Source organism: Oryctolagus cuniculus, chromosome 21 (genome assembly GCF_051225735.1).
Source record: "Oryctolagus cuniculus isolate XC-2025 breed Fujian yellow rabbit chromosome 21, ASM5122573v1, whole genome shotgun sequence".
Classification (NCBI taxonomy): domain Eukaryota; kingdom Metazoa; phylum Chordata; class Mammalia; order Lagomorpha; family Leporidae; genus Oryctolagus; species Oryctolagus cuniculus.
Window position 1 is genome coordinate 35,038,287 of NC_142887.1, and position 27,657 is coordinate 35,065,943.

At 62.4% G+C, this 27,657-nt stretch overlaps 2 protein-coding genes across 3 annotated transcripts in view; one reads left to right on the forward strand and one right to left on the reverse strand.

Moving 5' to 3' along the window:
• Positions 1-20,974, forward strand: part of GNB1L (G protein subunit beta 1 like) — an 84,307-nt gene extending 63,333 nt beyond the window's left edge. Inside the window, exon 7 of the mRNA XM_089323593.1 lies at positions 20,621-20,974. Within this exon, the coding sequence (XP_089179719.1) occupies positions 20,621-20,626 (6 nt within the window). The 3' untranslated portion in view covers positions 20,627-20,974. The remainder of the gene's footprint in view (positions 1-20,620) is intronic.
• TBX1 (T-box transcription factor 1) lies at positions 10,164-17,937 on the reverse strand. 2 transcript variants are annotated; one of them, XM_089323494.1, is made up of 9 exons: positions 17,689-17,937; positions 17,010-17,129; positions 15,507-15,894; positions 13,708-13,809; positions 12,751-12,922; positions 12,184-12,339; positions 11,561-11,628; positions 11,344-11,444; positions 10,164-11,033 (listed from the first exon to the last, which is right to left on the reverse strand). In XM_089323494.1, the coding sequence occupies exons 2-9, from the start codon at positions 17,041-17,043 to the stop codon at positions 10,549-10,551; spliced, it is 1,506 nt and encodes a 501-aa protein (XP_089179620.1). In that variant the 5' UTR covers positions 17,044-17,129; positions 17,689-17,937; the 3' UTR covers positions 10,164-10,548. The 2 variants fall into 2 exon arrangements, with proteins under 2 accessions (XP_089179620.1, XP_051693229.1); XM_051837269.3 differs by lacking the exon at positions 17,689-17,937 and having other exon boundaries at positions 17,010-17,650.
• Positions 20,975-27,657: the final 6,683 nt, after the last annotated feature.

Genomic DNA, 27,657 nt, shown 5'->3' on the forward strand with positions numbered 1-27,657 from the left:
CAGTCTTTGATCTACTTGAGTTATTTGTGTCACTCTTCTGCAAGTGGATGTCCAGTATTCCCTGCAACATTTGCTTAAAAATGGGAAAGCAGAGGAAGATGGCCCAAGTCCTTGGGTCCCTGCACCCATGTGGGAGACCTGGAAGAGGTTTTTGTCTTCTGGTTTTGGTCAGGATTAGCCCTGGCCATTGCAGCCATTTGGGGAGTGAACCAGTGGGTGGAAGACCTCTCTGTCTCTCCCTCTCTCTCTTTGTAACTCTGCCTTTCAAATAAATAAATAAATCTTTTTAAAAAAACATTGTGTGCACCCAAAGACGTTACCAACAGAGCAACAAAGTCACTCGTGGAGTGGGAGAAAATCTTTGCAAATCATTTGTTTAATGGGATTTTGGTCCAGAATGCACAGAGAACACCTAAAACTCAACAACAAAAAAATCCTCTTGAAAAATGGACAAAGCAGGCCGGCTCCATGGCTCAGCAGGATAGGCTGCTACTTGCAACCCTGGTATCCCATGTTACAGGCCCGCTTTAAGTCCCAGCTGCTCTGTTTTCAACCTAATTCCCTGCTGATACTCCTAAGAAGGCAGTGGAAGATGGCACAGGTGCTGGGGCCCCTGCACCCCCGTGAAAGACCCAGGTGGAGATCCTGGCTCCTGGCTTTGGCCTGGCCCAGCCCTGGCTGCTGCAGCCATCTGGGGAGTGAACCAGCAGATGAAATGTCTCTCTCTTGCTCCCTCTCTTGGTAACTCTGCTTTTTGGATAGATAGATAGATAGATAGATAGATAGATAGATAGATAGATAGATAGATAGACAGACAGACAGATCAAATCCTTTTTTTAAAAAAAAAGAAAAATAAGCAAAGGATTTGAATAGACAGACATGTCTCCACAGAAGACTTGTGACTAGCCAAATAAACATACAGCCTAAGTAATCACTGGAGAAATATAAATCAAAACCACAAGGAGGGGCCAGCACTGTGGTGCAGCAGGTTAAGCCTGTAACACTGACATCCCGTATGGGTGCCATTCTGAGTCCTGGCTGCTTTGCTTCCGATCCAGCTCCCCGCTAATGGCCTGGGAAAGCAGCAGAAAATGGCCCAAGTGCTTAGACCCCTGCACCCACATGGGAGACCTGGAAGAAACTCCTAGATTCTGGCTTTGGCCTGGCCCAGCCCTGGCTGTTGCAGCCATTTGGGGAGTAAACCAGCAGATGGAAGATTTCTCTCTAACTTTGCCTTTCTAATAAATAAATGTAAAAAAATAAGAAAATGACAAATTTGTTTTTTTAATACAATTTTTAAAAGATTGATTTATTTGAAAGGCAGAGTTAGAGAGAGGCAGAGAGAGAGAGGTCTTCCATTTGCTGGTTCACTCCCCAGATGACCACAATGGTTGGAGCTGCACTGATCCAAAGCCAGAAGCCAGGAGCTTCTTCCAGGTTTCCCACGTGGGTGCAGGGGCCCAAAGACTTGGGCCATCTTCTACTGCTTTCCCAGGCCATAGCAGAGAGCTGGATCAAAAGAGAAGCAGGGGCTGGCGCTGTGGCGTAGCAGGTAAAGCCACCACCTGCAGTGCTGGCATCCCATATGGGCGCCGGTTCAAGTCCTGGCTGCTCCACTTCTGATCCAGCTCTCTGCTATGGCCTGGGAAAGCAGTCGAATATGGCCTGCGTCCATGGGCCCTGCACCCACATGGGAGACCCAGAGGAAACTCCTGGCTCCTGGCTTCAGATCAGTGCAGCTCCAGCCACTGCGGCCAACTGGGGAGTGAACCAGTGGATAGAAGACCTCTCTCTCTCTCTCTGCCTCTCTTTCTCTCTCTGTGTAATTATTTCAAATAAATAAATCTTAAAAGAAGAAGAAGAGAAGCAGCCAGGACTCGAACTTGCACTCATATGTGAGGCTGCACTGCAGGCCGCAGGTTTACCTGCTACACCATAGCACTGGCCCCAATAAATTTTTTTTTAAAGGATTTTTATTTGAAAGGCAGAGGACAGAAGATCTCTCTCCACTCCCTTTTTAAAAGATTTATGTATTTATTTGAAAGAATTACACAGAGAATGAGTCAGGGAGAGAGAGAAAGAAAGAGGTCTTCCATCCACTGGCTCACTCCCCAGATGGCCACAATGGACAGAGCTGCGCCAACCCGAAGCCAGGAACCAGGAACTTCATCCAGGTCTCCCAAGCAAGTTCAGAGGTCCAAGCACTTGGGCCATCTTCTGCTGCTTTCCCAGGCACATTAGCAGGGAGCTGGATTGGAAGTGGAGCAGCCGAGACTTGAACCAGCACCCCATGGGATGCCGGCACTGCAGGTGTCAGCTTTATCTGCTACGCCACAGTGCCAGCCCCCCAAGATTTATTTATTTATTTATTTTGACAGGCAGAGTGGATAGTGAGAGAGACAGAGAGAAAGGTCTTCCTTTTGCGGTTGGTTCACCCTCCAATGGCCGCCACAGCTGGCGCGCTGCAGCCAACACACCGCACTGATCCGAAGGCAGGAGCCAGGTGCTTCTCCTGGTCTCCCATGGGGTGCAGGGCCCAAGGACTTGGGCCATCCTCCACTGCACTCCCTGGCCACAGCAGAGAGCTGGCCTGGAAGAGGGGCAACCGGGACAGAATCCGGCACCCCGACCGGGACTAGAACCCAGTGTGCCGGCGCCGCTAGGTGGAGGATTAGCCTATTGAGCCGTGGCGCCGGCCAGATTTATTTTTATTTGAAAGGCAGAGTGACAGAGAGCAAGGGCAACACCAATAGAGACTGTCCATCCACTGCTCCACCAGGGCACTCGGCCAGCCCTCCTTGGAGCTGGAACCCATCCCTACCCCTGACTTTCTAGCTGGGAGGCCCCCAAAGCCATGGTTCCAGAGGACTGCTTTGAAAAGATAATTTTTAAAAAGATTATTTATTTGAACGGCAGTTACAGAGAGGCAGAGGCACAGAGAAAGAGAGAGAGAAAGAGGTCTTCCATCTGGTGGTTCTCTCCAAATAGCCACAATGGGTGGAGCTGTGCCGATCAGGAGCCAGGAGCTTCTTCCAGGTCTCCCACATGGGTGCAGGGGCCCAAGGACCTGGGCCATCTTCTACTGCTTTCCCAGGCCACAGCAGAGAGCTGGATCAGAAGTAGAACAGCCGGGACTCGAACCAGCGCTCATATGGGATGTCGGCGCTGCAGGTGGTCACTTCACCCACTACGCCACAGCGCTGTCCCCAAAAGATCACTTTTGTGCCCCTTGTTCACACCCATCCGCCAGGCAGGGCCTGGGGTGTGGGGGCCCAGCCGTCCCAGCCTCCTGCTCATGAGCCATGCCCCAGGCTATGAGTGTGGGCTGAGCCCATCTTTGGACAAAGCCGTGCCCCCACCTTCTCCCCTCCTTGGCCCACTCTCTGTACCCCGTATTGTGTAGACTGACCCCCATGGAGTCCATTCCCCAGCTGGGCCTTGGGCCCTTGCCAAAGCTTGCACCCATCTCACCCAAAACCATGCCAGGCAGCCACCCGGGTCACTGCCCCCTCGCTCTGGTCACTGCATGATCCACTCTGGCTTAACCCCTTCCAGGCCAGCCAGGGGGGTGATGGTCCTTGGGACCTCCATCTGGTCTCTAGGAGAGAGCCCCAGGCCCTGGTTCATGACCTGTGGGGGCTCAGGGCTCAGGAAAGCACCGTGGCCCCGCTGCCTTGAGGAGAACAGTGGAGTCTGGAGCTCACGACCACACAGTGTCCCCTCCCCAAAAGGTGACAACCATGCCCTACCACCACGTGCTCAGAAACTCTCTCCACCTTGAATGCTTTCTGGAGCCACCAGGTAGAAATTAATAAACAATCAAGTCCGATCCAAAAGAAAAAAAAAAAGTGCAGGTCAGGGCTAGTGTCACGGAACAGCGGGTTCGGGTGCCAGCTGCTCCACTTCCGATCCAGCTCCCTGCTGATGCGCCTGGGAAATCAGCAGAAGATGGCCCAAGTGCTTGGGCCCCTGCACCCTCCACTTCCTGGCAATGACCTTGGCAAGGTGCTTGGAAGCAAGCAAGCTTCAGGAGCACAGAGCAGGATGTCCAGCCATCCTGAGCTGGGGCCCTTGCTCTCACAGGACCCAGCAGAGTAGAACCATTGCCCTAGGAGCACTGAGCTGCCCCTGGGCTGTGCCCTCCCCCGCCAAGTGTCCTGGGGACGTCCCTCCTGGTTCAGCCAGCAGCTCAGGTAGGTGTGTGGCCTGGGGTCCATTCCCCACCCTCTGATCCCACCTTGGCCATCCCTGGGCAGTTCCCAGTGGAGGTGACCTCAGCCTGCAGCAGCCCCTTGCCCGGCTCCCTGGAGCCCCCTGAAGAGCGACAGCCAGGCAGGCAGCACGGTTCAGGTCAATCTCAATGAAGAGACTTGTTTAGCTTGTTTTTGCTCGGTCCCAGTTCAAGACTTGGCTTATTGTTATCCGAAAGGTGATTATTTGCATGGAAGTGGCTGCTTCCGGATTTTGCCTGGGCTCAGTGTCTGCAAAGGTGAACAATGAAAAGTGCCCCAGGGCAGCCTCAGCCTCACCACCCCACCCCCTCGAACCTGGCAGGAGAAGAGCTGGTGGACGGGGCAGCCCTCGGTGACACAGGGGTCCACAGCACTCAGGCCAACAGGGAAGGGTGGCCTGTGTCCCCGAGTATTCCAGGCTGACCCTCTATCACCAAGGAGGTCCATCAGGCACCCAGGTCCACCAGCCATTTCTCTGCCCAGCAGGTGGCAGCTGTAGCCCCGGGGAAGAGCCTCATCTGAGCCAATGGGCAGCCATGGGAGCCACCACCGCCTTCAGTGTGTATTGAGATCACAAGAGGAGGAAGGTTCTAGAAATTGCCGCCTTCAGTGTGTATTGAGATCACAAGAGGAGGAAAGTTCTAGAAATCGCCGCCTTCAGTGTGTATTGAGATCACAACAGGAGGAAGGTTCTAGAAATCACCGCCTTCAGTGTGTATTGAGATCACAAGAGGAGGAAGGTTCTAGAAATCGCTTTCTGGGGTGAAGGGTGCATGTTGCAATGGGAGGAAAATAGAAGAATTGAGGCGGAGCTAGGGTTGTGACCTATGCAGTAAAGCCCACCCCTTACAGGACTGGCGTCCCATAGGGGCGCTGGTTGAGCCCTGGCTGCTCCACTTCTGATCCAGCTCCCTGCTGCTAATGGCCTGGAAAAGCAGCAGAGGATGGTGCTTCCACCTGGAAGACCTGGATGACACTGCTGGCCCTGTGGCTTTGGCCTGCCCCAGCGCTGGCCATTGCAACCAGCTAGGGAGCAAATCAGCAGATAGAAGATCCCCCCCTTTCAAAATCAATAAATAAATCTTTAAAATAAAAGAAAGAGTTGAGGCTAGAGTGGCAGAGAAGGGTAAGGAGCACACTGAGAAATGGGGGTGTGTGTAGAGGAGGAGTCCCCCAAGAAGTGACCCGAGCAACCTCAGAGCTGCCCAGGCCATAACGAATGCAGAAATACAAGGAAACGTTAAGACATTCATGGAAAAACAATATTGAAAGATAAGTCAATTTCACAGTTAAAAAAAGAAAGACAAACTCAAGCAGTTTTTTGTTTGTTTGTTTGTTTGTTTGTTTTATGTATTGAAAGGTAGAGTGACAGAGTGCAGTGTTCCATCTGCTGGTTCACTCCCCAAAGAGCTGCAATGGCCACATCTGGGCCAGGCTGAAACCTGAAGCCAGGAGCCAGGAACTCCATCCCAGTCTCCCATGTGGGTGCAGGGGCCCAAGCACTCAGACCATCCCCCGCTGCCTTCCCAGGTGCATTAGCAGGGCGCTCGATCGGAAACCGAGTAGCCGGGGCCTGAACAGACGTTCTGCAACCAAAAAGCTCATCCGCCAGGAAGTTGGGGTCAGGAGCCAGAGCTGGGGACAGGAAGCGTCTTAACCACGACCTGGCCAAACCCTCACTTGTGGCTGAAAAGGCAGCCACTGCTTCCCTGCCACCGCCCCTTGGCACCACTGCTCTCCTGGTGCAACCAGGAGAGCGAGACTCAGAGCCCCCGGCATGCCAGTGGGAAAACCCCCCCGTAGTGCAGCGGGTGCTGCGCCTCCACACGCCCCCCTGGGGGGGTCTGCATTGCTGGAGCAGGGCCCAGGGCCGGGGGGGGGGGGGCACTGGAAGGAGGGGATTAAGGGCTTACCTCGTGTGATCGAGGGCTGATAGATAACGCATGTTGGCCATGCGGGTCCTCCTTGTAATTAAGGAGATCGTTTAATTACTGCTATTAAACCCCAAGCGGCTCCTCCATGGGGGCTGCTTGGAAACCTTTGCCTGGGCTCTTCGCCACACGTAGTCCTGGCAGGGTTTGCGGGGTGGGGTGGGGGTGGGGCACCTGGTTTGAAGGAACAGAACAAGCAGGAAGGGGGTGGAATCAAAAGCACCATGCGTGGTTTCGGAAACGTGGAAAAGGGTCTGGCTTGCCCTGGGAGTCAGGGGACACGTGGGATGCCACCCCCCTGCAGCACCCCAACCTGGGGCTGTGTCTCCTGCCTGCCTCCAGCTGCGCTCCTAAAGGATGCAGAGGTGGCTCAGGGGTGAAGGAGGCACAGGTGCAAGAGTGGCTGGAGGGGTTGGCACTGTGACATAGCAGGTAAAGCCGCCGCCTGCAGTGCCGGCATCCCATATGGGCACCAGTTCCAGACCCGGTTGCTCCTCTTCCTATCCAACTCTCTGGTATGGCCTGGGAAAGCAGAAGATGGCTCAAGTCCTTGGGTCCCTGCACCCACATGGGAGACGCAGAAGAAGCGCCTAGCTCTTGGCTTCGGATTGGCGCAGCTCTGGCCATTGCAGCCATTTGGGGAGTGGACCAGCAGATCCTATCATGGTCCGGGGAAGCTCTCTGGCGAATGCTGGAGGCCCCTGTGTGAGCTGGGGGCGCTGGAACATTCATCTTGCCTCTCCCTGACCGTGATAGGGGTCAGCAGGGGAAACCGAGGCACGGGGCCTCTGGAACAGACTCATGGTGCTCTCCTTCCTGCCGGCTGTAGGCTGGGCTGCGCGGCCACCGTCCACCGGCATGAGGCTGGCTGGCTGTGCCCCAGGTGGCTGCAGCCACGTGGGACTCCACACACCTGCAGCGCAGTGTCTCAGACTCCCGAAGCTGTCATCACACAGACCCCACACGCTCCGCCCCTCCTCAGATTTCTCCCGCTGGAGGGTGGCCCCGGGGCGGGGTGGGGCGGGGCTGGAGCCCCAAGACCACCGTGGGGTCTCTTTTTCCCTCTGCAGCTGAATAGACTGCACCCCACACCTGGATCCCTGTGCACTCCTCCCTCAGCACCCCAAAAAGGCCCCGTCCAGGCAGGCCTACCCCAGGGCAGCGGCAGAAGACCGGGGAAGACCGGGTGTGGCTCTGGGCTTGGTCTTGGCCAAGCTAAGCACCTGTGGGGTCACCAGGGTCCTGGCATTCCTTAGATCCTTTAGCAGGGATGAAAACGATGCTGGGGGCCTGGACGCCCCTCCAACCCCACCCCCAGCCCTCCAAAACGCACAGTATAGAGTTCTGTCCCCCTGAGTCGAGTGTCTGTGGTTTCCTTAAGACGCTGGAGGAGTCTAGACCCGGGAGTTCTGGCCACGGGCTGGGGTCAGAGGGCAGGATGAGGCTCTGAATCACCTGGGACCCCGCCCTCCCCCAGGAAGATCCAGGGCAGGACTGTAACACGTCCTAAACGGACTGGCAGCACCGCTGGCTTCTGCAAAGGGCCCTTTCACTCCCCAGGGCTCACTCTCCTCTTCTCTCTCCCTGGGCTCCGCCCCCAGGCGCACGTCACCTCCCAAAGGCCCCGCCTCCCAGCCCGGCCGCCGGGCCGGGGAGCAGCCAGACCGCACCTACCTGCCGCTGGGGGGCGCTCACCGCGCACTCGTTCCGGGGATGCACGAGAGACAGAGACGGTGCGCGGCGATCCTGAGGGCCTCGCCACACCCCGCGCCCCGCCGTGGGCTCCCGTTTTAGGAGGAGTTCACAGACGGACAGATTCCTCCTCGGGGCCCTCCCCCACGCAGGGGGCGCCCTCACCTGCACAGGCCGAGGTTGGGGGTGGGGGACTTCAGTCCATCAGTCGCTGGGCACTGGGCATCGGGATGGAGACCACAGTGTTTGTTTTTATAAAGTCAGGAACATGTAAAACGGGGCGGGGAGGCTGGGGGCTGGTTGGGCATTTTGCACGGCGGTTAAGGCACCTGGATCCCCTATCAGAGGGGCCTGGGGCCTGGCTCAGCTTCTGACCCAGCTTCCCGCTAACGTGCACCCTGGAAAGTGGTGAAATGCCTCAAGTGCTGGGGCCCCTGCCAGCCACATGGGAGACCTGGCTTCTGGCCTGGCCAGCCCTGGGTGCTGCAGGCATTTGCAGAGCTAATCAGTGGATGAGAAAATTCTCTCTCTCTCCCCGGCCTTCCTCCCCTCTCCCTCTCCCTGTAATTCTTCCAAATACATCAATCAGTGTTGAGTGGCACATCGGGTTAAGCCACCACCTGTATACCGGCATCCCACATGCTCGCCGGTTCGAATCCTGGCTGCTCCACTTCTGATCCAGCTCCCTGCTAATGCACCTGCCACCCAAATGGGAGACCCAGATGCAGTTCCAGGCTCCTGGCTTCAGCATGGATCAGCCCCGGCTGTTGCAGCCATTTGGGAAGCGAACCAGCCGAGGGAAGATCTATCTCTCCTCTCTCTCTGACTCTGCCTTTCAAATAAATAAAATCTTCCCCCTCACCGCCCCACCAAAAAAAAATTTTTTTAAATGCTGCAGCCACACTTGGCCACTTGGTGGCCATGCTGACAGGCATCCTGCTAGGAGAGACGTCAGCCAGGGAGCTGCACCTCCTAGGTCCTGTGAGCGCCCCCGCCCACCCTCACGTACCAACACTGGGTGCCATGATTCACTCAGAGGACAGCTTTTCCCTCCAGCTTTGCCCAAAACCAAGGCGGGGAACCCTGGTCTCCCAAAGACAAAGCAGGAGACGGTGCGAGGCATAAATGGGCTGTGCCGGGCCAGGAGCCCGCTGTCACAGGCCACTGATTCCAAGGGGCACGGGAGACAGCAGGACCGGGAAATGGGCTGCAGAGCCAGCCGTGGGCACATGGAGTCCGCTGGCCATGGGGAGGACGCGATAGGAGCCTTCACACCCTGGTCACCTCCTCTGCCCCGCCTTCCGATCACAAAGCCCCCGTCATTGTCCTAGTCGCTTCGCACCATCAGGGCAAACACACCCAGCACGAAAGAACGGGTCCAGTCCCAGGACCGACATCTGGAAAACCCTGGGTGTGTCCTTGGAGAGACTGGCGCTGCCACGTAGGAGAGGCGGGGACACTGGACAGGCACAGAGGGTGGGGGTGGTGTGTGGGAGGGGTGGGGAGGGGGGAGAGCCCCGGCCACGTGTGTTTCCTGTTCATCCCGTGTCAGCAGCCTTGACACTGACGAACTGTCAGCTTTTTCCCTCCAGTCCCACGCAGGAAGGGAGGGATCAAAGGGTTTCGCTGGCCCCCGTCCTCGGTGTTGAGTTAACGGGGAGAGGTCCCTCGGCCACCTGGCCTGGGAAAACGCTGCGCACACAGGTTTGGAGATGACTCATGACCACTGTCATTGTGCCCCCCTCGAGCGGGTCACTCCACGGGGACATTCGCAGCGCATAAAATCAATAAACATGGGGAAAGCGCGGGGCTGGCTCGGCCAGGGGAAACGCCGGAGCAGAGCAGAGCTGCCTGTTTTCGTGATCCCCCCCAAGGTCAAGGGCTTCTTCCTCTCCCAGTCGGGGTTGGACAGTGTCCCGTCAGGACCGTTCATTCCCGGCTTCCACGGAAAAGCACCGGACGAATCCTGAACACAGGGCAGGGCAGGGGCAGGGGTGTGCGAGGGGGAACAGGGGGAGGCTGGGGGCCGCGTCGAGGCACAGGGGCGCACCTGCAGGTGTTAAAGACTTGAAACAAGGCGGAATGCACACGCCAGAGGGGCTCGGAAAAGGCAGGCTCGGCACAGCCCGAACCTGGGACACCTCACCCGCCTGGTGCGTCCTGCAGGGAGGTCAAAGCCCCCAACTCATCCCGGACTCATTCTCACCCCCAAACCCGAAGTCGGGTCCTCTTCTCCCCGCGCGCGCACACACACACACACACAGACGCACGAGCGCGCAATCTTAACACTAACAGGAGGACACGCAGGCAGCTTCCAAAAGAGGCGAAACCGTTTATCAAGTCGGCGCCGGCGCAGTTATCTACAGTATCTACACATATCTACACGTATCTACACCGCCTACCGGCGGGGGCTCTCGCTCGGGTCGTCTACACTGCAACTGCCGGCCGGCCACAGGACGACGCGGTCCAAGGGGAGGGAGAACAATAAATACCCGCTTCCTCAACCGCCTCAGACCGGGTGATTTGGCACTGGCGGGCAGGGGGATCCCCGCGCGGCCCTTGGGGCTGGCGGCTGCAGAGATCCCCCCACCCCACCCCCCACCCTAAGGACCTCGAGGCCGGGGAAGGGGCGACCCGTGGCGGCCCCGGACTAGGAAGCGCGTTCCTGCCCGGGCCGGCCGTCGGGGCGCGCGTTATCTGGGGCAGTAGTCGTAGGGGCCGGGCGGTGCGGGACCCGCGGACGAGTACATGTTGGCTGCGGCGGCGGCTGCTGCTGCTGCGGCGGCGGCGGCGGCCGGGCTCACGGCCGGGTGGTGGTGCGCGTGCGGGTGTGCGTGCGCGTGCGGGTGGTAGCCGTGGCCGCGCAGACCCGGGAGCGGATAGGGCGCCGGCCGGCTTTTGGCCCCGAGATAGTGGTCGTAGGCGGCTGCCGGATACTTGTACGGGTGGTGGTGCAGCGGCTCCGACGCGCCGGGCGCCTCCAGGCGCAGCTCCGGGTGCGGGGGGCTGGGCCGGCCTCCGGGAGCGCCGGGCAGCGGCACGAGTCCGCCGGCGCCGCCGGCCCCGGGCAGTGCGGGGCTCAGCACCCGCGCCAGCAGCTGCGGCGGGTGCGCGGGATCCGCCAGCACGGCCGGCCCGCCCGTGTCGCGCTCGAACTCTCGCCGGGCCTCGGCCGCGTCTGCGGGGAGTGCCGAGGGGTGAGCGAGAGGCCGCGCGCTCGGGCGCCCCGGGTGCTCCCCCGGGGCCTGCGCCCCTCGGCGGGCCGGCCGACGGGCAGGCGGGCGGCGGCAGAGGAGGAGGCGGGGTGGGGCCCGCGGGCGGGGCGCAGCCGTCGGGCCGGGCCGGGCGAGTGCGCGCTTGCCCAGGCCGTTGTGCAACCCGCGCGCGCCAAGGCCGCGAGCACGCCGGGGAGGGGGTGGGGCTGGGGAAGGGGCGCAGGCGAGGCCGGGCGCGGCCGTCGGCCCGGGTCCTACGACCCCCGGGCTTACCTTTCTCGGCGCCGTTGGGCTGCGTCGGGGAGGCCACGGGGTTCCGCGAGCGCGCGAAGGCGCTCATGAGCGGCAGCGCGCCCGGCCGGTGGTTCCGGGGCCTGGACAGCAGGGCGGGGCGTGAGGGCGGCGCCCCCCACCCCACCCCGGCCGGGCGCCCCCAGGCAGGGAAGGGGACGGGAGAGTGGTATCCGCTGTCTGCTTGGAGCACACTCACCAGTCCTCGGGATCACAATCGCGGAAACCTTTGGCGAAGGGGTTGCTGGCGATCTTGAGTTGCGTGATCTACGGGGAAGCGGGCTTGAACTAGCCGCCGGCGGCCACGCGACCCCGCGGGGCGGTGGACGGGGAGAGGAGGGGGCGATCAGGGAGTGTTAGGAGGTCCCCCTCCAGGAAAGACCTCGCTGTGCCGCCTGCCCCTCCCCCTGGGAGGTCGCGCCTCCCTCCTGCAGCGCGCGCCTGGGGAGGGGCTTCGTCTCCCTCCTTGGTGGTAGTGGTGGTGGTGGTGAGGAGGGGTCTTCACGTTGCCGGGCCCTGGGTGAGTGGGGATGCAGACCCCTGTGCCCAATGGCTGGGATGGGAATGTCGTTCGCCGTACGGGGATGGAGAACCGAGTGGACGTCCTAGGATTCTCGGGAAGCCTCCGACCCAGGCCCCCCTGGTGGGAAGTTTCCGGAATGGTTTGGAAAACAAACTTTCCGGTTGCCCTCAGAGTGACAGTCGCTGCTGCAAAGGTCAAGCTGATAGGGGGCTGGCCCTTGGAAGGAGGGGAGGGGGGTAGTGTCGTGCCGCACCGGCACCGGCAGCGGCACCCGCGCCGCTGGACTCGCCGAGCCTCACCCGGTGGTTCTGGTAGGCGGTAACGGCCGTGAAGCGAGTCTCCTCGAACACGAAGGTTTTGAAGTTCTCCTCGGCGTACTTCTCACTGTCTTTGCGCGGGTCCACGTAGACCACATGGAAACGGGGCTGGTATCTGTGCATGGAGTTTAGAATGATCTGGAAGACAAGGTGGGGGAGGGGCATCGGCTCCAGTGGGGTGGTGGGAGTTACAAAAGGAGCTGAGAGTAAGCAATGGGACTTCCTGGGTAAGGCACAGAAAATGCTCAGCTCCCAAGAAGAGAAGCTGAGACCCGCTGGGGACTGTCCCAGTGGCCGAAAGAGAACGTTGGAGCTGGGCTTCTCTTTCCTTAGGTCCCCGATAGGCAGTGAGTGACACAGCCAGCAAGTCGGTGAGGCCACTGCTCCGGCATGGAGTGAATTCCACACAGCTTCCTGCCTGCCCCAGCCTCTGCCCAGCAGCCTGCTCTTCCCCATAGCCTGGCCCTCGTGGGCGCACCCACCCCAGCCACTGCCCCTGATTGCCGGGGACCCTGGAGGCCCTGCAGCGGGACCCCGGGGGCTGCTCACGTGGCCGTTATCGTCCAGCAGGTTGTTGGTCAGCTTGAGCTTGTCGAAGGACACGATCTGCTTCATCCATTGCGCGCCCTTGGCCGGCGAGTCCGGGTGGTAATGCACGCGGCCCGGTGTGGCAGGATCTGCCTTGCCCGCCACCAGCCAGGAGGAGCTGTGGAAGGCGTACCTGGCGGGCGCCGGCACTGGAATGAGGGTCCCCCCGCCATGGTGGGGGTGGACCAAGGCTGCCTTGGCCCTTGCCCCTGTCGGGGTGCTGGGGGAAGAGCCACTGATGGAATTCAAGTCCTCCCGGGTCGGCAGTCTCTTCCCCCGGGGGGCTGGGGAAACCAGAAAACCCCCTCGCCCACAACCTGCGACGAAGCCAGGAGCAGGGACCCCGCTGGGACCTGGGAAAGCGAAGCCGCGTTCCCCACGGCTCCTGGTTTCGCTGCACGCGGGTCTGCCTGCCCCAGTGGCTGGTGGCCGGTGCCGGTGCCGACGCGGCAGGAGCCTTGGATGTGGCCTTGCCCGCAGCCTCGGGCGCAGGGCGGTCCACCGTTCCTTTTATTAATTGCTTTTAATTGTCCCAGCTGCCCAGGCCCGCCCTGCATAATCTCTCCCAGCCACCCCTCCTTTCCGGCCCCGGCTCGGGGACCCAGCGTTTCCCTGGGGATGGGGAGTGGGGGGGAAGGGAACGTGGCACTCCTGCCTGGCTGTGGTGGGAGCGGGCGCCCTGAAGAAATCGGGGGGAGGGGAGAAGCTGTCTGGGACCTGTGTGGCGGGAGGGGGGAGAGTCAGCCTGTGCACGTAGGGGTGGGGGGGGCGAGTATTCGGTTGGATGGCCACAGGGGAGGGAGAAGGTTGAGAAGGCTATGAGAAGCCGGGTGCAGGTGCCCGGGAGGTCCCGGTCACTCACTGACGCTCCCCAGGGCTCCCGCCCCAGGCCCAGGGTGACCCCGAGGGCTGGCTCACCGGTAACGCTTGTCGTCCACCGGCACAAAATCCATGAGCAACATGTACTCCGCCATGGGATCCATGCCGAAGAGTTTCACTTGGAAGGTGGGGAACATGCGCCTGGGGACCAGACGGGAGCCTCAGGTCACCCCTCTCCTCCAGCCTCCCTCGGAGGGGGTACCCCTGGCCGGGATGGGCCCAGCCTTTTCCATCTCATCTTCTACCCCGGGACTTAGCCGCTCTCACCCCAAACTAGAGGCCCCCTTTCCTGGCCACGGCGGTGACGGGCAAGTGCAGCCAGCGACAGGGCCGCTCAGGCCTGTCTCCCAAACAGAAACAGCAAGCCCCACGCTGGGGCTGGGCCGTGGAGCCCCCTCTGCCCCAGCCTTCCTCCACCACTTTTTTTTTTTTTTTTTTTTGCCTGCCTAGACCCAGACAAGCCTTGCTCCTGGCCCGGTCAGCAGCAGGACGGCTAAGCAGTGTCACCCGCAGCCTCACGGGTCTCTTCCCCAGCTCCGGCTCAGCGGCTCCCGGCTCCAACAAAGTGAAACCGGGTCATCTGGCTGACTGAGCAGCTCAGGGTGGCCCCTCCAGCTGGGGCCGAGGCCCCAGGGTGCACAATTCCAGGCCTCTCAGCCCCAGCCCGACGCTGGGGTTGGGGAGGGCCTCCCCCATGCGCAAAGACCCAGGCCCAAGTTCCTGCCGCCCAGGGCAGACCTTCGCCATGCCTCCCCCTTCCTCCAAATCCTGTCTCCTCGGGACCCCGACCCGACTCAGTGAACATTTTTGCAGCTCCTACAGGGGCTTTTTTCCATGCCTGGTGGCACAGCAGTGCTGGCTACTGGTCCCTGGAGGACAGCCCCAGGCTGGGCTCCCACTTCCCAGTCCTTTCACAAGCGGCCAAGGACAAGCCTCCTGCCACCTCCCTGCCATGGGGAGCCCCTGCAGGCAGAACGTGGGGTCCCCTGGGTGAAGGTCCTTGTTGTGCTGGCCTGGGCCACTGACCCAGGACAAGACCAGAAGGGGAGCTGAGCACAGGCCCGGTGCTGCCCAGAGAGAACTTCTCGCCAGCGGGGAAACAGAAACCTCCCAGTGGCTGCGGCTTTGCAGAGAGGCCCCAAGCTCCCCTCTGGCTGTGCGGACACGGAGCTGCTGTGTACACTAGGCAGGGCCCTGCACCCGCCTTTGTCTGTCGCTGGTCAAGTCAGATGCATCTGCGGAACCAGTTCCCTTCTCTGAGCTCTTAAAACAAATACAGGCCAATGGCAAGGAGGTGGCGTGCGCGCCGCGGCCCAGGCCCCACGAAACCTAGGCCTGAGCAACCCCGGGGGTGGCAGCCTCCAACAGGCCCCAGCGGCACTGTTTGTGGGGGTCTCAATCTACTCCCACCTCACCCCGTCCCACCCCACCCCCAAACCGTCCAGACAACTGCCCGACGCGCTGCTCTATCTTGCCCGCATAGACTGAATTCGGCAACCCAAGCCGACTTTCTTTGAAGTGGGATCTTGAGGGAGACGGCTGGGCGGCCCCGGGCCGGCTTCCTCGGCTGGGTGTGTGTGTGTGTGTGTGTGTGTGCGCGCGCGCGCGCGATCCGGGCCGGCCCCGCTGGAGCTGCAGGTCCCGCAAGCCCGGGCGCCGGTGTCCCCCCAACGCGCGCTGGCGGCCGTCGCCCGAGCCGGGACGGCGCGGAGCCAAGCCCGCGGTCGGACGACCGGGGAGGGGGAGCCCCCCGCAGGTGGCCGGGCCGCGCCCCCACCCCACAGCCCCGCTCCACCCGGGTCCGACGGCGCGCGCGGCACGCGGAGGGGCACCCTGACCTGCCGGCCTTGGTAACGATCATCTCCGTGCCCAGCTGGTTGAACTCGTCCCATAGCGCCTTCATTTCCAGCTGCACGCTCACGCTGGCCACCTTCGCGTTCTTCTTCACCGGTGCCTTGGCGGCCGCCGCGCAACTAGCCCCGGGGCCCTCGGGCTCGGCGGCGGCGGCGGCGGCGGCGGCGGCGTTACTGGCGGCCCCAGTGGCCGGCGCGAAAGGGTAGGCGCGCGGCGGCGGCGGCGGCGGCGGGCCCTGGGCGCCGGGGGCGGTGGCGGCGGCGGCGGCGGCGCACGGGTCGTAGCGCGGCGGCGGCTCGCGCGGGCCGTACGGGTCGGCGCCCGGCAAACCCCCCGCGGCCCCCAGACTGCTCAGGCTGCTGGCCGTGAAGGCTGCAACGTCGCAGAAGTGCGAGAGCTGCGTGAGCCACGGGCTGGACACGGCGGAGATCATGACCCGCGGGGGGCCGTCCCGCGCCGAGTTGAGCGCTGGCTGGCCCGCGCCGCGGCCCCGAGTGGCGGGCGCCGCGCTGCGCTGCGCTGCGCTGCGCGCTGCGTGCGCCCGGGGCCGCGCCGCCCCACACCGCGGGCCGGCCCCGAGGAGCCGCCCCGCCCCGCCCCGCCCCGCGCACCCCCACCCCCCGCGCCCAGACAATGGCCTCGCTCCCCTCCTCCGCCCCCCCCCCCCGGCCCACTCCGGCCCCGGCCCCTCCCCCGCCGCGGCCCCCTCCCCGGCCCCCCGGCTCGCTCGGGCCCCCGTGGGCCCCCCGACCGCCCGGACCGGCTCCCCGGAGCGCCGGGGCCGGTGCGCGCCGGCTCCCTGAGCCCTCACCTTTTGTCTCGCTCCTGCACAGGCTGCCTCCCGACCCCTCTCCTCCTCCCGGTATCTCCGCGGCTCCTTCCTAGTTCTCTCACCTCCGCCCGCCTCTCTCCTTTCTGCTCGCTTTAGTTTCCATCCCTCTCGGCCTCTAACTCAGCCCTGCTATTTCTCCGTGTCCTACTGTGTCATTCGTGATCTCCCCTTTCTTAAAAAAAAATAACAAAACTTAAACTTATTTTTTCTTGATGATTTTCTGGGCTCAGGTTTCTCTCTCTCTCTCTCTCTCTCTCTCTCTCTCTCGTTCTTGCTGCCTTTATCTCTTCTTCGTGTCCATTTTTCTGTCCATCGGGTTTTCTCATCTTTCCTCTCCGCTTTCCTTCTCCCTTTTCCCCAGGGGTTCCTCTCCCACCAGCTCTCCTCTCAAGCTTAAGGCTCTCCGGGCCGGGGGCTACACCGTCCCTTCTCCTCCAGCCGGTCTGCGAGGCCGGGTCCTTAGGCTGGTGGGTGGCAGGCTCTGGGCGGGATACCCACCCTTCCTGTCTACTCCGGAGTTGCAGCCAGGAGCACGGAGCCCACCCTGCCTGGAGCCCCTTCTGCCTACTCTGCACCCGGCGGGCCGCTTCCCTCCTAACAGTGCAGGCAGGGGGGCTGGCGGGCAGGCCGGTGTAGACGCGGCCAGGAAGCTCACCTTCCATATCCCTGGTGACGGTGCTGAAGTGCATCCCGGCCGGGGATCCGGGCAGCCGGCACGGCTTCGCCGGGTCAGAGGACCCGGGACCCCAGTGGGCGGTGCCCTCGGCGGCCTCGGCTGCAACCAGAGAGGCGATGCTGAACGCGCTGGCCCTGGGAGACAGCGGGCTCCGCGAGTCCATAGGCGCCCGGCGGCCTGGCCGGCGGCGCCGCCTCCGACTGCGTGCGCCCAGCCGCCGCACCGCGCCCAGCCCAGCCCAGCCCACGGGGCCGGGGGCGGGAGCCTGCGGTGCCACTCACAGCCTCCAGCCCCAGGCCCAGGGGATGATGGCGTCACGGCCCCCGACTCGGGGGGCTGGTGGCGACCGAGGGGCCCAACGGCGGGGCACCCTGGAAGCGCGGGACCCTTCCTGCTAGGCCGGCTCCCGGTCCCTCGCCCCGGGGGAACCAACGGCCCTGGACCATCCCGTAGCTCCTGCTTCCCCCGCGCCTGGCCACCCTCAGCTTCTGCGGTCCGGCAGCAGAGGCCCCTGTGCAGGGAATACTCAGCTCCAGCTTCAGGTGTCAGGGCGCCCGCGAAGGACCAGTGAGGGGGGGGTGCCTGGGCCCAGCCCTGGCCCTTGCCCTCCGCCCCTCCTGCCTCTCCCCCCCCCCCGCCTCCCCAGCTACCCCTGCACCTGGACGAGCAGAGGGCAGCGTGGACTCCCCAGCCGGCCACGGGCGGCCGGGCCCCCAGGGCTGCAGCGGTCTCCGTTGCCCAGAACACGGGGACAGGACCCAGCCCCGCCAATGCCACCACAGCCCCCTTGGGTCAGCTCGTCCGTCGCGGCCGGGAACGCGGAGCCGTGGGACGCCGCCCAGGCCGCGCAGCCCCGGGAGTCCGAGAGCGTCACGCGCGCACCCGTGCGCGCACTGCCCGCCTCTGGCCGGGACGCTGTTACATCCGGAGGGTGGGCAGTGCCCGCTCCGCACCGGCCGAGGCGCAGGGAGGGCCGGGGGGCGGGGCCTGGCCTGGCCTGGCCGCGAGAGCCCTAGGACACGTCGGAGAAGGGTCGGAGAAGCTCTGGCTGCCTGGTCAGTTGCCACTTCTTCGCCACCGCACAGCCAGCCTTCGGCCGGCGCGGGCAGGGCCTGCCGCTGCCGAGGCCTGACTGGTCAGCTCGTGCCGTCCCCCAACGTACTGTCCCCGTAGCCTCTGACCAGTGCAGCAGGCAGCCTTCCTGCCAGGGGTCTCGCCTCCCAGCGGCCTCCTTGCTTGTGACTACAGAGGCCTTCCTGTGCTTGCTTGGGATGGGGGTTGGAGGGGCGAAGGACTGGCTGGAGATTGATTCCGAGGCTGGACGCAGGCGCGCAGCCAGTAAGCAAGGAGTTCGGTGTCTGGGGCGCAGTGGGTGAGGAACTGAGTTTAGAGCGCGCTTCTCTTCTCCTCCACCGTGCCCCCGCTGGCCTGCGGCCGGAGCCCAGGGGGATCCTGGCCATTCAAGGTGCTGAAGGTGACAGTGACACAGAGGCAGGTCCAGGGAGCAGGGAGGTGTGGGATCAGCAGGGGGAGAGGGGGCGATCCAGACCCCCCTCCCTGATCAGGACCAGCCCAGTCAAGCAGAGGAGAGGCGGGCTGGGGCCAGGTGGGAGAGGCGATGGAGGACACTGGGCCAGCATCCGAGGTCTGCACCCAGGGAAGCCTTGGGTCCCGGAAGCTGTGGCAGGGTGGGGCTGCTGCAGGTGGTTTTCTGGGGTGCACAGGGCCCCAGCACGCTGGGGTGCCTGAGGCTGTGCCCTGCGCACCCCAGCCAGCCTCTTTCCTGTGTGTATTCCCTGGGGGGCAGCAGGCTGGTGCGGAGCCTGCGGTGAGGCCCGCACTGAGCAGGGAGAAGTGAAAGTGAAAAACTTGGGGTGTCCTGGACACTCCGGAGATGAGGGCAGGGGGGCATGGGTGGCGGCGACCACGGCGCTGACCAGGGAGCCCAGGTGCATGCAGGAGCCGAGTCCTCCCGGCCCCCTTTAACCCCTTCCTGACACAGCCAGATTTGCGACTGCCGGGCTGCCTTGGTGAAGGGGCCAGGAGCAGAGGGCCTCGGGCCGGGTGGAGGAGACCCTGGCTTGGAGAAGGGACACCAGGAAGAAGGCAGGGGTCGCACGCTTCCAGCACAGCAGACCCAGCCGGCCCTGTCCCACCCGCTGCCGGTACTCATCCGCTTGGTGGCAGCACCCCCAACCCCCCGAAGGGAGCCCTAGGCTGAGGACACCTACAAGGGCCCCCTGCTCGCAACCCGCCGCCGCTCCCACCGTCCATCCAGGCAGGGTTTCTCGGACTGACCCTCCCTCCCTGCCTCCTCGATCGCCGTACTGCCCGCTGGCCCCGCGCTCCTGGCCGCCGCCCCAGTCCCCGGTGCCCTCCTGCGGCCCGGAGGGACGCGCCCGCAGCGTGGCCCGACGTCCCGCACGCGGCGCGCGCGCGCGCCGGTGCTGCGGGAACCCGAGGCCCTGCGCTCCGGGCTGCGGGAAGTGTTTCTCCCTCACCTGGACCGGCCCGGCCGCCGCGGCTCCCCCTGCCGGCCGCGCCTCTACTCCCGCGAGGTCGGAGGCCTGGCAGCCAGACGGCCTGGTGAGGACCGAGAAGGCGAAGCGAGGCCGGGGTTGGGGGCGGGTCGTGAGCCACGCGCCCTGGCTGACTTCTGTAGGGAGCGACGCATTGGTTGGGGGTGCGAGCTGCGCGGGCTGCTCGGCCTCTCGCTGCGGACCGAGGACAAGCCGGGGGTGCTGCGAAGCTGGGGAGAGGGGCCCCCGATGGGACCATTTTCACGGCCCTGAAACTGAGGCCGGGCTTTGGTCGACAACCGGTAGGTAAGGGGCGTGGATCAGAGGCATAGTTGAGCGCCCCAAGGCTGGCCCGGGGCTCCTCTCTGGCCTGCGCCCTTCCCGGGGACCCCCGTGGGTGCTGGGCTGCACCCCAGTGCTGCCCCCACCCAGGAGTGCTGGGGGGACTCACCTGCCGCCTTAGCATCTTCAGTCTTGCACCGGGGAGAAAGCAAGCCCTGGATTTCCGAAGCTTCCTCTGCAGACGCGCCCCTTGGAGAATCCCAGCCGCCCCACTGACGGCCCAGCTCCGCCTCCCCTGGGCACACGTGGCTCCCTCAGGGAAGCCGTCCGGCAGGCGCCCTCACGCCCACCCGGTGGGACCCCATTCCTCACTTCCCGGCCATTGCAAAGGCTTGTCGCGCGGCGCCCCATCGCTGGGCAGTCACTCAGCACCTCTCAGCAAGCACAGCCCTGGAAACTGGCGCGCAACCTTCTGTGTGTCTCTACCAAGCGAGCGCCCAGCCCGCGGATCTTCGGAGCTCAGAGGCTCCCCAGAGAAGGCGCGTGGGGGATCCAGCACCCAGCACCGGCCGCAGCCGCTTGGGGACACGTACACACACGGATGGGGGCATGCGCAGCGGCCCACGGGGGACACCGGCCCTGGGACCGGCACCCAGGAGTGTCCCGCGCTCTGTGGACCCGCTCTTCCAGGGATCCCAGCGCTGAGGTGCGCTGCGGCTCTCGGGGGCACACAGGGGAGCGCCACGCCGAGAGGGACGCGATATGATTGACCCCTTTCATTCGTTTCAGGATTGACGGCCCCGGGAGCAGCCTCCAGCGCCTGCCTGGACGCTGCCGCGAGGGTCTCCGAGGAAGGCGCACTGCCCGCCCAGAACAAGCCTGCACCCAGCCTCTGTCTGCCGCCGTCCGCTGCTCCGCCCGGGAGGCTGGGCCTGTGAGCCGGGTCTACCGCGGTGGGCGGCTGGGCCGACCTTCGCCGGAGACGGGAAGGCGGACGCGCGGTTTCGTGCGCGCTGGGGAGAGAAGCTCTGTCCTCTCCCGGCTCCGTCCCCTGCTTTCGGCTCGCGGCCGGTGCAGCGACCCACCAGGTCCCCCTGCGCCCTGCGCGCTCCCCACCATCGTCCTTGCTTCAGTCCCACCGAGGTGCTTGACCCGCGACGCCACCGAAAAACGGGGTGCTCCCGGGGACCGTCGTGGGTGTGCACGGGCAGAGACCCCGGTCCTGGTGGTGGGCAGGCGGGGTGAGGGGGTTGGGGAGCCGCCGAATTTGGGTCCTCTCCCGGCTCTTCAGCCCCCAGCACCCAAGCGGGGGTAGAAAGAACTGCGGGAGACAGCAGTGTATGGAGTGGACAGCGGGCGGTGCGGGCTCCGAGTCCAAGCCCAAGCCCGAGTCGCCCATGGTGCCTGCGGCCACACTGCTTTGGAACACGATGTGCCTGGGTGCTGGGTTTGCAGACCCTCCGGCTGAGAGGCTGGCTGCGACCTGGAGGCGACGCGCAGAACGGGTTTCCCTGAGTCGGGGCAGTGGCGCTTTGCCCCATAGGCAGCCTTGGTCTCTTGGCGCTGCCACTGCTTTGGTGGGGTTGGGGAAGCAGCTTGGGGTCTCCACGGGACTCCTCCTGGCCTATCAGGCACAAGTCCCCTGTTGCACTTTCTCTATGTTGGCTTCTCTCTGGGGGCGTCTGTGCCCCCTCTGCTGACATTTGTAAGCCCACCCCAAGGCATCCTCCTTGTTGTCCAACCTTTACCCACAAATTGCATGCCCTCAGGATGTGGGGCACCCTCTGGGCAAACTGTGGGGTGCTGTCCAAAGCAGGCAGAACCCCAGCCAAGAGCCCTAAGCCCCTGCCTGGGGGAAGGGTCAGGGAATGAGGAGGGAACCTGGCCATGCAGCCCTGATGGAGTTGCTGGCCGAGATCAGGGAGTTAGAAGCAGTTCCAGTGTGTGCACTGCTGTGGCTTGGGGCAGCCACTAGCCGGAGCTGAGGTGTGGGCAGGGAATGGGCTGGCTCCCCCCCCCATCATCTGGGTCTTTCTCTGGTCTCAGGGCGGAGCCTGACCAGAGTCCTAGCGCTTGCACCCAGGGGCAACCTCCGACCAACTGCAGGTGAACTGAGAGATCCCTGAGAGGCAGACACGGGAGGGGGTGACAGCAGTGGCTAGGCGGGGCTAGACAGAGGCACACACCAGTTTTCTCAGAGTGCGTGCAGGAGATGGGCCAAGGGCTTCGTGGCCCGTACAGTGGTCCCCAGCCTCACTGCCCACCTGCCCCTACTGTCCGCGCTGTGTTTCTGGGCAGGAGACTTGATGGTGGGGGGTGGGGCAGGGGGAAGATGGTGAGAGGCACCGTCTGGCCGGATGGGTGATGGCACCCCCTGCTCACCCCCGACCCCCACCCTGGACCCCATGAGCAGCAGGGCCTCCTGCGGACTGGAAGTTCCCACAGCCCCAGAACAAACAAACAAACAGACAGACTGATGGACAGCCAGGCTCTGGGACCCTCTCCGATTTCCAAACCTGTTGACTTAGCTGCCCACTTGGTGGGGAGGACCCAGCCACATGGGGAGCCGGCTGTCCATCTTCTGGCCACGCTGGCCCCTGCACCCCAGCTATCGGTGGAGGCTAAGCTCAGATGCCTGGGCGATCTGATTCAGGCTAGAGAGGGGGCCGGACCTTTGCCCTGCCAGCCCCTTTCTCCTGTCTGTGGTCACAGCAGGGGCAGCCACACCACCCAGAGGCGGGGCACGCCTCTGAGGTGCACTGGCTGAGATGGCGGCTCAGAACTGGATGCGTGCAGGCACTCCGCTCAAGTTTCTCTGGCCAGAAGGCACCCCCCCCCCAACACACACACACAGCTGCGCAGTAGTCCTCACTTGCTCAGGCAGCAAACCACCACACCTACGCGTACACACACTCCTGAGCGGGACACACTCCTGACCATGGGACACCTGCAGCAGACACAGGAGCACACACACACACACACACACACACGTGCTTGCACGCGCGAGCATGGGCGCGCACACCCTGAGCACATGCAGACACACCCGGGAGCCTGGGCACGCACTCTGCACACAGGTGCATGTGAGCATGCGGGTGTGTGCACACTGCCCACATGCGCGTGAGCATGGGCATGCGTACACGCACAGACACCAATGCAGGAGAGCGTGCATATAACAGACGTGCCCACGTGTGCAAGCTTCCACTCACCATCCTGCTGTAAGGTGAAATCCGCGGTGGTGACATGCATCAGTAACTCAAGGGACCTTAGATTTAAAACAATAAATTATTTATATAATGGGAAGAGAGAGAGAGAGAGAGAGAGAGAGAGAGAGAGAGAATCAGTCCTATCTACTAAGTGACTCCTCAGTTGCCCCAGTGGCCAGAGCTGAAGCTGGGAGCTTGGAACGCAAATCCAGGTCTCCCACGTGGGTAGCAGGGACTCAGCTCCTTGCGCCATCACTGCCATCTCCAAAGGTCAGGATTAGCAGGAAGCTGGAGTGAGCAGCTGGAGCTGGGTATGGGATCCAGGCACTCGGATATGGGATGCAGGCACCTTAATTGCTAGCTCAAATGCCCAACCCTAGTGGGATTTATTTATTTATTTATTTATTTATTTTGAAAGATTTATTTGTGTATTTGTCAAGGAGGGAGGGAGGGAGAGAGAGCACACTTCCGTCTGGTGGTTCACTCCCCCAAATGGCTGGGCTAGATTAAAGCCAGGATGCCAAGAGCTCCATCAGGGTCCCAGGCACATTAGCAGGGAGTTGAATCAGAAGTGGAATAGCTGGGATTCGAACCGGCTCTCTGAGACGGGATGCTGGCTTGGCGCTGTGCCATAACACTGCCCGCCCCTGGAGGGGCTGACGTCCTACACACCAGGGACCAGTCCAGGGACAGCTCTCTGTAGGGTGGGGAGGGGGGCAGGGGTGGCACCTGGAGGCCACTCCACTGTCCGCGTTCAGCCCGCCCCTGCCTCTGCCCTGTTCTGAATCTGCCTCAGTGGCCAGTGAGTCCTGGGCAGCTCCGAGAAGCTAGATCCAGGACAGGATCAGAGGCTGAGCAAGGTGACAGCTGAACCAGGGACGCCAGCTCCTGGTGGGAGTGCGCTGCTGGACCACGTTGGACCTGGGCTGGCATCCAGGCCTCCACACCAGGAGGCTGACCAGGCACATGCCCAGGTAGTCTTCCCTGGGAGGCCCCTCGCTGACCTGGGCTGAAGGCAGTGGGACTGTCCAGTCTGGGGCAAGTGGCAAGGCTGCTGGGAATGGCATTTCAAAGGGAGAACTGGATCCCTCCAGGCCAGGCCCCTGCTCCTTAGGCTCTCTGGCTCAAGGAGGAGGGAGGCGGGGTGGTGGTGTGGCACAGCTGTTACATCCTGGGACCAAGAGGGGGCCTCATTCTCACCTTGCATTGCTCTGGCTCTCCCCCAACCCCTATTGCCCCTCCCTGCCTCAGTCTTTTCATCTGTGAAATGGGATGAGTCGAGCAAGCTGTCCGTCTTGGGTCTTGGTCCTAGATGTGTGCTGCCAGCCTCCTCCAGCCATCCCCTGGAATCCCAGCTGGTCCCCACCAACCGGCACCTTTGCCCGCGGCGGCTGCTGTCTCTGTAGGTGCTGCGGACATCCAGACCTGGTCTTGGGGCCTGTGTGAGGGCAAGTCCTCCTTGTGCCCTCCACCCCCAGCCCAGGGAAGCCCAGCTAGGCACCCTCTGCCTGCATTTTCCACCCCTCGCTGCTGCTCCTCCTCCTCCTCCTCCTCCTCCTCCTCCTCCTCCTCCTCCTCCTCCTCCTCCGAGCCTTGCTGAAGCTGGTTGGAATTTCTCAAAAGCAAACAAACAGGCAAGAGCTCAGAGTTGCGGGTTTTCAGAGCTCAGATTCCTCCCCGGGGCTGCCCGAGTCGGCCTCAGGGCTCCTCCCGCCCCCGCCGAAGGCTGCCCCACAGCCGAGCCCCTGGCCCGCCCGCCTGCCCATTGCTAGACAGGAGCGGGGACCCAGGACAGCGCCTGGGCTGGCCAGACCCCACCCCTCTACCGCCAGCCAGTAGGTAAAAGGGGACTGGGATTGCTGGGGACATAGTGGCTGGTGACAGTGACCTGCCCTGGGGGGCGTGGCAGGTAGGAGAGGGCGGGGCAAGGAAGAGGCTTGGTGGGGTGGGGGGACTAGGCAGTGGACCCGCTATCAGGGGAGCTGACCCGAGGCTGATGGGGCAGGGTGTGGGGATGGGGTGGTGGGGAGCAGAGGGGGCCAAGGAGGGAGGGCTGGGTCGAGGGAGGGGGAGGGGGCTCTCGCCAGGTGGTCTTAATCTCCTCAGTGAAATAGGAGTCCTGGGGGCGGGCGGGGGTGGGGGGGGTGGGGAGGCGGGAGCTAGAGGAGACAGCTGCGGGGAGGGGACCCGCCTGACAGCCCGGAGGCCCAGGGCCAGGCAGCCCCGGCCCCGCCAGGCCCACTCCCAGGTCCGTCCCCAGCATCCCTGCCTGGACTGGGACGGGGAGCCGGTTCTCCCACCCTCAGCCCATTTCTTCTGCCCTTCTTAGCAGCCATCAGTGCCCTGGGCGAGGTGGGAGTTTTGGGGGGAAGGGCAAGGGCATGGGGAGGGTGCAAGAGGAGGAAGAGGAGGCGGCTGGGGCCCTGGGCCAGACCAGAAGGGACAAAGTAGAGGGTCCACTCCACTCAGACCCCTTGATCCATTTCCCCCTCTACCCACCGCCCCCACCACCACCAAGAGGCAGGGGCGGCCCCGCCCCAGGCAGCCACGGAGTTAAGTGGGTTCTTGGCACCGGCTTTGCTGGGCAGACACACAGACAAGGACACAAGCTCCAAGTCCATCCGTCCCTCTAGGATGTCCGCCAGGTCCCAGTGCCCAGCGGCCACTCCATACTGGGCACGGGGCGGGGGGTGTCCAGGCTGTCTCAAGCTTCCTGAGAGGCGTATAGTTGGGCATCCAGGAGGTGCCCCCGGCAGCCGGAGGTCAGTGTGCCTCCTCACCAAGCAGGCACAGGGCAGGCATGGGGAGGGAGCACTGTGGGTTACGTGGCCAGGCCCCCTCTCTGCATTGCCCACCTGCCTGCCTGGGACATGGCTCCCCTGTGCTTCCTCTTGGGGCTGCCAGGGAGGCACTGGCCCCAGACATTCGTGAGCCAGGCTGAAGCCAGGAGCCTGGAACTTCATCCGGGATTCCCACGCAGGTGGCAGCAGCCAGCGCACCCAAGCCATCATCTGCTGCCTCCCAGGCTAAGTCAACAGTGCCATAGCTGGGATCCAAACCAGGGCCTCTGGTATGGGATGCAGGCATGCCGCTGAAACTGCAGAGCCCAGTGCCTGCCCCACCCACCGTTTTTATGAAGCCAACGTTTTCAGATTCCACATATGAGTGAGCGCCTGTGCTATGTGGTTTGTGTCTTGATGCCTGGCTTATTTCATTGAATAGGATGCGCTGCTTTTTCATGGCTGGGTAGTATTCCACTGTGTGCATGCAACATGTTTGCTTTATCCACCTGTTTCTCCGCTGTGGGAATGCACACGTCTCTTCCACAGGCTGACTTCAACCCCTTGGGTACATACCCAGGAGTAGGATGGCTGGATCAGTTGGCAGCTCTCTAAATAGGTTTTTAAGGAAGCTTCTTACTGTTTCCCACAATGGCTGTACTAATTTCTTTTTTAAGAAATATTTATTTTAGGGATTGGTGATGTGGCTTAGCGGGTATAGCCGCTGCCTGCAGTGCCAGCATCCCATATGGGTGCCGGTTCAAATCCCAGCTGCTCCACTTCTGATCCAGCTCTCTGCTATGGCCTGGGAAATAGTGGAAGATGGCCCAAGTCCTTGGGCCCCTGTACTCACATGGGAGACCTGGAAGAAGCTCCTGGCTCCTGGCTTCAGATTGGTGCAGCTCTGGCTGTTACAGCCATCTGTGGGGGGTGAACCAGCAGATGGAAGACCTCTCTCTCTCTCTCTCTCTCTCTCTCTCTCTCTCTCTCTCTCTCTCTCTCTCCTTCTCTCTTTCTCTCTTTCTCTCTCTCTGCCTCTGCCCCCCCCCCTTTTTAAGATTTATTTTACTTATTTGAAAGGTAGAGTTACAGAGAGAGACAGAGGGAGAGACAGAGAGAGGTCTTCCATCTTCTGTTTCACTCCCCAAATGGCCACAACACCTTGGGCTGGAACCCAGGAGTCTGGAGCTCCATTTGGGTGTCAGGGAACCAAGGACTTGGGCCATCTTCCACTGCTTTTCCCAGGTGCATTAGCAGGGAGCTGGATCAGAAGTGGAGCAGCCAGGACTCGAACCGGTGCCCCTATGGGATGTCACAAGTGGTGATTTAACCCTCCTGGCTTCTATCTTTTGTGTTTTTTGATAAACAGCCAATCAAATGAGAGCGAGGTGATTTCCCATTATGAGTTTGATTTGTATTTCCTTGATCATTAGTGATATTGAGCATTTTTTTCATATACATGTTGGCTATTTGCATATCTTTATTTATTTATTTAAATGGATTTACTTATTTGAAAAGCAGAGTTAGAGGGCGGGGGAGAGAGAGAGAGAGAGATCTTTCATCTCTGGTTTAGTCCCTAAATGGCCGCAATGGCCAGGGCTGGGCCAGACTGAAGCCAGGAGCCAGGAGCTTCTTCCAAGTCTCCCACACCTCTGCTAATTTCCCAGGTGCCTTAGCAGGGAGCTGGATCAGAAGTGGAGCAGCCAAGATTCGAACCAGCACTCATATGGGATGCCGGCATCTCAAACAGTGGCGTACCCCCTTCTGCCATGACATCAGCTTCATGAAATTAAATTAGAAAGAGAAAAACTTTTGAAAAAAGAAAAGAAAGACAGATCAATCC